At 43.6% G+C, this 9448-nt stretch overlaps 1 protein-coding gene across 6 annotated transcripts in view; it reads right to left on the bottom strand.

Moving 5' to 3' along the window:
- Nucleotides 1–8982, bottom strand: part of PDLIM7 (PDZ and LIM domain 7) — a 75836-nt gene extending 66854 nt beyond the window's left edge. For 3 of the 6 annotated variants that reach the window (XM_083182090.1, XM_083182096.1, XM_083182095.1), the window contains exons 1-2: nt 8801–8954; nt 8409–8513 (exon numbers count right to left, since the gene is read on the bottom strand). In XM_083182090.1, coding sequence (XP_083038216.1) covers nt 8409–8513; nt 8801–8926 — 231 coding nt within the window. In that variant the 5' untranslated portion in view covers nt 8927–8954. The other 3 variants (XM_083182094.1, XM_083182092.1, XM_083182093.1) reach the window with 3 other exon arrangements.
- Between the last annotated feature and the right edge of the window lie 466 nt (nt 8983–9448).

A 9448-nucleotide genomic window follows, 5' to 3' on the forward strand; every position in this document is an offset into this window, starting at 1 on the left:
ACTGGCCTTAAAGAGGAAATAAATGTAAAAGTTAAACCAGCGCGATTTTGAGATTTAAATAATTGACAAAAAAGGGGGAATAAATCTAGCACTACAAAATCGATAAGAATACAGCAATCAAAACAGTAATATTACTAGACCATATATATTTTACCAGACACAACTCTCTAGTCTGGACCAATGCTGCTGTTCTGTTAGGGATTGCTCAATAACCCAAAACCAGAAAATTAGAAAAGAACAGAACTACGCATAGGCTGGAGTTAATTAATCAATAATTACTATTTATTAATTATAAAATAAGACATGAAAACGGTCACTTAGGGCCTTCTTAAACAGCTATAAACAGTTTGTAGAAATGCACCAGGTTGTAAAAATAAAAGCATACATAACTAATAGCGCTGTAATACAAAACAATAAAAGCAAAACAATAAAAGCAGAAGCTTTTCTAATATGTCCATATTAGTTGTTAATAGACAGTCCTGTGTCAACGTGAATATGGCTGCTACTTATATTTATATATGTGTCACTTGTTATCTGGACACCAAGGAGCGAATAGAGCAGGGGTGGGGAACCTCAGGCCCGGGGGCCGTATGCGGCTCCCGTAGCCGGTCTAAGTCCTATTCAGCAGCAGCCGCTGGAGCGTGGGACGGCTGCAGCAGGACAATTTGTAAGAGAATTTTTTACTTATGGCCCGAAGGATTTTTTCCCCATACAAATGGCCCTTTGCACAAATAAGTTCCCCACCCCTGGAGTAGAGGAAATGGAGATTAAACCCATCCCATTCCACAATTAAGTGAATACGTTGTTACAGAACGATTTTCTCTGAAGAGAGCATTATTCTTCCTACTTATATTGTCTACTTATAACTATGAGGTCCTAAAAATCCTCCCATATCCTATCAAGGCCTGCCTTATTAGGAGACCAATAAATATAGAAAATCGCCATACTAAGGAGAGATTAACATTCTACTATTGGAAAATCAGAACAAACTATAGCACCGATGTTCTCATTTGGAGGAGCGAACCAACCAAAAAATTCCAGCTAGTAAATAAGGAGGACTTTAACTCTCTTCTAGATATATACATACTAAAATTGGTTTGAAGGTCAATTATCTTTTCCCCTGGTGATGTTTCTTGTCGAAACGAAATGCGTTGGGTAACTGCTACATATTTTGAATGAAAAACAACTGTTGTACACTGTGAATCACTCCAGCCACAAGGAGCCGTGTAAAATAAATCATTGATTTTTACTGACTTTTAATAAATGCTTTACATGTGAACAAATGTATTTCTCCATGTGAAAATTCTTATTGGGCACTAAGAAAACACTATTGCCTACCCTTCATCTGAAGATCGCCATAATTATCATGCCCTTTTTAGTGTGGTTATGTAAATGTTAAAACTTCAATAAAAATTACGTAAAAAAAAAAAAAAAAAAAAAAAAAAAAACACTATTGGTATTGTACTTCTTACAAGTAGCGACCACCATTTTTAGTATACTGCAATTTTACACTATTAAACAATTGCGCTATTAGTTACGTATGCTTTTATTTTTACAACCGGTTGCATTTCTACAAAGTGTTTATAGCGGTCTAAGAAGGCCCTAAGTGACAGTTTTCATGTCTTATTTTATAATTACTAAATAGTAATTATTGATTAATTCACTATAGCCTATGCGCAGTTATGATATTTTCTTTTTTAAATAATTGACACTGTAAATCAGCAGCTGAAATCACCAAATCGCACTGATTTTGGACACTCTGGGCCAAATGTAATAGGCAGCAATCAATTACACTGCAAAACCAGGTTGATTTTGCCATGTAATTGATTGCTGCTTTAAAAAACATGGGAAAACTCTCCCAAAGTCTCTCACTTTCTGAAACACTCACCCTATTACATTTGGCCCTCTGTATAAAAGAGGTGGTGTTCCCCAGAGCAGCCGCTCCCATCCTTATTCTGCAGTTTAAGGAGTGAAGTGAATGCCACAGTCTGATTTGGACTAAAGCATTCTTCCTGTTCTACACTTTTTATTAATGTCCGGATGGGGTGTAGTGTTTAGTAAGTGAGAAAAGCAAAGCCAGATAGAGAATACTGATAAAATAGTATATACTGATCACAGTAAACACATAACTGCATGCGTTATAGGCAAAACTGCAAAGTGAAACATTTTACCCCCTGGATTACATTTAGCCTACTAGCCTACTCATGTCGGTACTGAAGCTCTATGTGGGGTGGCCCGAAATATATACATTCTGTAGTCATGTGGCGCACACAGAGGACAGTTGACTTTTGATTAAAAAATAATCTTATTCCCATTGAGTGCCAAGTGAATTTATCAAAATGAAGTTTTACACATTTTTTTTATTTAAATTTATTTATTTAACAAATGTGAGCGACACTGGCATTTCTAGTGGATATTTTGCACATATCTCAGAGATGTTGGCACTTAGTACTTTTTGGTGATATAGACTAAAGAATCCATCAAGGTTGATCAGTAATATTTATTTATATATATTGCATGGTGAGCGAAGCAAGTCATGCAATGGTACATAGTATACTAACTGGGGCCTACGTACCCAGGTGTTGCGCATGTCGATCTAGACATTGTTGTGAGCAATACCACACCCCATTATCTATAAACACACACATACCACAAATACACACAAACACGTGTAATCGACTTTCCTCAGTCCAAACTTCCCATGTTTGGCTACATTTCCTTTCTGGAACCCCCCCCCCCTCTAAATTCTGCATTCCCACAACCACTATTGAGAAAGCAGATCGAATAGCAACTTCATTACCAACCAACTCTTCATCAGGCCCTTAGTTATTATACAAGGGGCCATAGGGTGTATTTTCCCACTACTGGGAACAATAATATTATTTATTTACATACAACATAAGCACTATGCTTTGAATGGGAGCACTATGATTTTATTCATTGACAGGGACATTATTATTTGTCTACAGCAGGGATGGCCAAACTGGTCCTCGAGATCTATCTACGCTTTCTACATCACCTAGCTGGACTAACTGTCACATCTTCAAACCTGCTGCATTCATTCCTACTATGGGCCGTATTCAATGCTTTTAACCCCCATGCTGGACGCTCACCCTATTCAATGCGCCGGGGAAATCCTCGCTGTCAGAGGACAGTGAGGATTCCGCCAAACAGCGAGGCTCGCGGCTAATGCAGGGAGCCGCTGCATTTAGCAGCAAGACTTGCTGTTTGAGCTGCTTCATAGGTTTCCCCTTCGCTCCACAAACCTAGCGAGGGGGAAACAGCGTGTGCAGGGGGTCAGTTCAATTCTGACCCTATGAGCTGTCACAGCTCGCAAAAAGCATTGAATACACTCCTATAGATCCACAGGTTGTCTGAAAAACATGAACTGTTGATAGATCTTGAGGACAGGTTTGGCCACAACTGGTCTGTGGGAGACACTGTTGACCCTATGATCCATACTCCTACCGGAGGTGTGAGGCCAAGGGGGGAGATTTCCTCAGACCTCCGACTGTCAGGAGGCCTCAAACATTGCATTGTGTACTGACACATACATATACATATATATATATATATATATATATATATATATATATATATATATATATATATATATTAGTTGCAGATGGCCGCACTCCCAATAAATAAAGTATTTATTGGGAGTGCGGCCATCTGCAACTACTATTGGGTACCCACACTGGGGATACTTTAGACCGGCACCCTTAAAGTTACTGTTTTTGGCGGTGTTGCTGCTTCTATCGCAACTATATATATATATACATATATATATATATATATATATATATATATATATATATATATATATATAGAGAGACTGTCTGGCCCGGCACACCTCCTGTGTATGCAGCTGGCTGGGTGCCTTCACACAAATAGTGTATATCGAACGGTTTCCAGTGTGGCACTCCAAGATAAATGACAATAACTTCAGTAAGCTTCAACCATTTATTGGGAAGCTTAGCAGCTGCTAAGCTTCCCAATAAATGGTTGAAGCTTACTGAAGTTATTGTCATTTATCTTGGAGTGCCGCACTGGAAACCGTTCGATATATATATATATATATATATATATCTATCACACACACACACGTGTATTTATTACTTAGCAAATTTTAATTACAATTAAATGTTATTTATTTTTTTTATAAAAATAGAGGGGGGGGGGGGGGCTTCTTAATTTATCATCACATCACGTGGATTTCCAGTGCCTGCTTTGGGGTATTTAGGATTATCAGATATGCAATACATAAGGAACGCCCTGTCATAGGTAATGCGAGGTGTCCCAGGGGTCCCATACCGCATACACTGCACCCACATGAATACCGCATACACTGCACCCATTTTAATACTTCTCCTACGTAGTCAGCAAAGCCAAAAATAAAAGTTCTGCACATGCGCGGTAGGTTCTGAGCCCTCTAGTGCTCTACTGTGCTGTGTACTAGAGCAGCGCTGGCCAGGAGAGAGGAGTCCCGAACTGAGGAGGCTGCACACAGGACTCCTCCTATCTTAAAGTGCCTCTGCACTTAGGGGTATTGGGCCAGATGTATTACGCCTGGCGAAGAGATAAACCGGAGATAAATTGGAAGGAGATAACGCACCAGCCAAGCAACTCCCAACTGTCATATTTCAAACACAGTTCATTGGCTGGTGCGTTATCTCCTTCCACTTTATCTCAAATTTATCTCTTCGCCAGGCTCAATACATCTGCCCCATAGTTACTAAAGTGTAGGGTCTCATATGTGGAGATGTTGCCCATAGAAACCAAAAACATTCTAGCTAATATCTTGCAAATGATGCTACATAAATGGGGTGCCGGATGATGCTCCGACAGTGGGGATCTCGACAGTCAGTATCCCAACGTCGGGATCCCGACTGCCGGATCTCCGACAGGGGGGATCCCAACTCACAGGGGCTAGTCTCCCTTGTGGGGGTCCACGACCCCCATAGAGGCATAATAGAACCTGTGGCGAGCGTAGCGAGCCACCAGGACAGCAGCATGGCGAGCGCTGCAAGCCTGCAAGGAGCTTCTTTGCGCTCACCCACCTGTCGGAGCACCGACAGTCGGGATACTGACTGTCTGGATCCCCACTGTCGGATGCGCACACGACACCACATAAATGTAAAGTAGAATCTGATATGTTGTTATGTACAATAGCTCCCATTCTAAAAACCTGCACTTTAGTTATGAACAATGTTATAGATTCTTTTCATCCCAAGTAACAGAACATATCTCAGTCCAGGTAGAAACCGGCAGCATTTCACGGTCATGGAAAATTCTTTCCATGGAACCTTATGTTGGAAAAAAAAAAAACGGAGGAACTGAACACTTCCTGTTCTGAAACACAATGTAGTGTCCCGTTACAGAACAGTAATTGCTTCCTAGAAATGTCCTAGATATATCATATAAAGTATGTATTAGGATAGTGCGAGTTTACGGAACACCTTGGTTCAGTATCTTCTGGATTGTAGAACACAGCAGCCAATTAGGGGATTCCATATTATCCAGGATCAGTTTCAGATAGAATATGATGGGTTGCTATGGGCAACAATGCATCTTTAATAGAACCCCATCTTAGTAAATGTACCCTACTTATTTATCTAGCTACTCTAGAGGACAATAGCTAGAATCTGATGGGTTGCTATGAGCAACATCTCTCACTTCTAAAATCTTAAGCCCAAACACACAAGGCAATTTTTTCTACTCTTCATGCTGAGTGATGCAGGCTCGGGAAATCGCCCTTGTGCTTCCCGTAGTGATGTGTGTATGGGCTATCTGTGCCAACCGGTGTTCTCTGGTTAGAACACTGGGGATCTGACTAGATCCGGTCCTCACGTACACATGGAGCAATCTATGCTTCATTTCTAAGCAAAATAGACAGAATTCCGGATTTTTCAACATTGGCAGCATTGAATCGACTCCCAGGGCTGCCACCATTCTGATAAGGCGGTAGCCATTGTAGTCTATGGGCTACAAATCGCACTGCTGGTGGGGCAGTGTGGCCAGCACGGGTCAGTGCTAATACCCCTTTCACACCAGCCTAAATTCCGGGGTTGGGCCCCTGGGAAAATTTCCCGGGATTTCAACACGGCTATGGAGCAGGGTTGTTCCCGAGTTCATCCCGGGAACCTGGCCTGTGTGAAAGGGGTAGGGGTACTTACCCGGTTGCCGGTCCTCTGTGTGCTGTCAGGCTTGGGAACCACACAGGCGGCGGGCGCAGATGACAGGACATGCGGCATATATAGATGACAAAGCTCTCTAGCCTTCACTGCAGCGAGAGAGCTGCATCATCTGCGCCCAACACCTGTGTGGATCCCCGGCATGCACCGAGGACCAGCACCCGGGGTGAGTACTCGCTGCCATCCCACCGCCATCAAGCTGCCTGCATACCTCCTCCCCGCCTCCTGACGGCCTCCTTCCCGCCCCCTACACACACCAGAAAATGCAGGGACTTTTCTGGAGTGAAAGGTGCCAACCCGGGAATGGCCCAGCATGATCCTTGGGCCATATTCCCAGGTGGGTCCCTGCATTTTCTTGTGTGAAAGGGGTATAACAGTGCATGAGCAGACCCCTGGCAACCCTGTACCTGCATTTGCAGAGACATACAATGTGATCCTTGGGTGGTAAGATACCACTCAGATCGCATTGTATATGCGATCCGTAATAAATGGGCCCCCTGGGAGTCCAGCCAGTGAAGGGAGCACATTGCTGTCCCTGCATGTGTCCCTTCATACATCTGCCCAGTGTAATCGCATCCTGCAGTGACAACTTGAGCACTAACCTGGGCCAAGGTAGCGTTAGAAATGTGATAATTGATAAATGGTCTGCTAAATGAGAGGTCCCAATCATTTTATTGGACCCATCTAGATGGCCAAGTCCAATGTGAAGTAGATTGCATTTGTATTCATTTTCTTTGTTATGGTTCTGACAGGGAATAGCGGCAAACAGCAGGCGATGTGAGCTCTCTCTCTCTCACACACACTTTTGCCAGAAACAGAAGCATGCCCTTAGAAAGCCATGCCTAGCTTCAGATAAAACAATAACTTCTTATTTCCTATCATGGGCAAACGACAAGTGCCGCTTTCTGGCATCAATATTTCTGAGGCCTTTGATACAGCAGATGAAATAATACGACATATCAGTAGCAGGCCCTGGGGCTACACCTCCAAACAGCTCCAGACATTTGGGTACAACAATATAACACTGGCATCAACGCTCTTTCTGCCAGGGAAGAACACGAGATAGAATCAAAATCCAAACAGACTTCAAGAAGTTTCTGCCATCCTTTTCTCATGCCTACCCCTAATAACAACACCAAGCAGACGTCTTGTCTGGACAGGACCTCCCCCGAAACAAACATTAGGGCAGAACAATCTGCCTAGCATGAAGGAAAAGGATTGTCTGATTGTGGCACAGAAGCAAAATCAACACAGTTAGGAACAAAAGCCGCCCCACCCAGGGAGGAGGGTGTGAAATAAATGTCAGACACTCAACATCAGGTTTCCAACCTACTGTAATATACAAACCTGAAGTCACCCGTGTGCATAACAATAGCTCTGTGCCCATCTTCCCACAGTTATCACAGACTACCACCCTCCTGCCTACAGATACATAGCCAGCTGTATTAGCCCTGTGGCCATCTTCCTAGAGTTATTATGACAGAATACTACCCTCCTGCCTAGAGACACATAGAGGTAAATTTACTAAAGTGGGAGTTCATATTAAAGATGGGATTTTGCCCATAGCAACCAATCAGATTATATTTAATATCTTCTAGAAAGTGATAAATAAATAAGTAGAAGCTGTTTGGTTGCTATGGGCAACGTTCCATCTTCTATAGAACTCACACATTATCTAGATGCACACAGTGGCCTGCATGTCACTCACTAATCTATTGGCTATTTACCCTTTAAATACAAAGAGGCAACAACCCCCAAGTACTAATATCTGACCGCTGATGTCACAGGTTGAAGAACAGTTTCTTGTACAGTCTCCATCGAAGTATAAGACAGTTACCACTCAGGAACCATCATATACACAAATAAAAATGGTCTCTACAGGATATTTTAATGTACAAAGTACAAATCTTTTGATGCGTCCCAGAAATAGAAGTAAGAATTCTACTTCAAGGAATTCCTGGCATGAAACAGGATACACGCGCACTGCTGCCACACTGCTATTAGTGTCACTTTTACAACTGTTAACCCCTTGCATTCTAGACGGATGATGGATTATACATCACTTTGTGTGTGTGAGAGTACTAGCCAGAGGCCATGCCTGTGACACCAGCAGTCTCTGCTGACAGGAGAGGTCTATTTCAAGGTCACACACACACACACACAGATGTAATGTATGAGTGGAAGCATGGAGCAAGGGCCGCTGGTCTCACTCACCCGGGAGATGGAGAGGGGCATGTTAAAGTCCTTTCCCCCCTGCAGGCGGAAACCCCATGGGGCTGGTCCATCCAAAGTCACTTTGTAATCCTCCATGTCACGAATCTGTAGAGAAGAAATACATATGGTAATGTGTAAGTAGAGGAATCCCCGGCATTCAAGCAAATCCGCCCCCTGGTTACCACCCAGTCAGGTATGTGCTGCCCTGCAGGAGTTATATAGCCTGCTCTCACTCCCATCACTCCCATGCATTACAGCGAGATTACAGTCTATTCATCTATACTAGGAATACACATCCCATCAGCAGCGAGGAGGACGGCAGAGGGTCACCCACTAGCAGCACTTATGGGAGCTCCATGCACTGATCCTGCTGTGTCTCCCCACACTCTCACCCAAGGCAACAGCGGCGTGCGGAAGGAGGACAGGCTGCAGTCCTGCTGCCAGCAGTCCCCGGCTCCCAGGCTATATAAGGAGTGTAAGATGACACCCGGGCCGGGGGATACAGGGAAATGAATCATGGTTTGGTTTGGGAGGGACCAGGACTGCAGCACATACATTCCCAGCTCCCAACCAGGGGGAGCAGCAGCAGCAGCGCCCGGCACATTCCTGAGACAGACATACTAATGCCTCAGCCGCAGGAGCCAATGGGAGCAGCCTGGGGCACACAGTGGCAGCCGTGGGGAGAGTGGGCATTTCTGGCACAGACAGCAGCTGTGGGGATAGTGGGCATTGCTGGCACAGACAGCAGCTGTGGGGATAGTGGGCACTGCTGGCACAGACAGCAGCTGTGGGGTTAGTGGGCATCGCTGGCCCTTACAGCATCTGTAGGGGCAGTGGGCATTGCTGGCACGTAAAGCTGAACCCATGTGGATACTGGAATTGCTGGCACATGCAGCGGCAGCCGTGGAAATAATCAGAATCTGAAGTAATGTTTCATGTAATGTAGGGTAGTTGCTTTACAAAAAAAAAAATATTGATATAAGCACAAAATACAATGTTCACAAGTCCATTTATATTGTTTTTATAAGGGCATATTGTGA

Source organism: Crinia signifera, chromosome 4 (assembly GCF_055691185.1).
Source record: "Crinia signifera chromosome 4, ASM5569118v1, whole genome shotgun sequence".
In the NCBI taxonomy this organism is placed as follows: domain Eukaryota; kingdom Metazoa; phylum Chordata; class Amphibia; order Anura; family Myobatrachidae; genus Crinia; species Crinia signifera.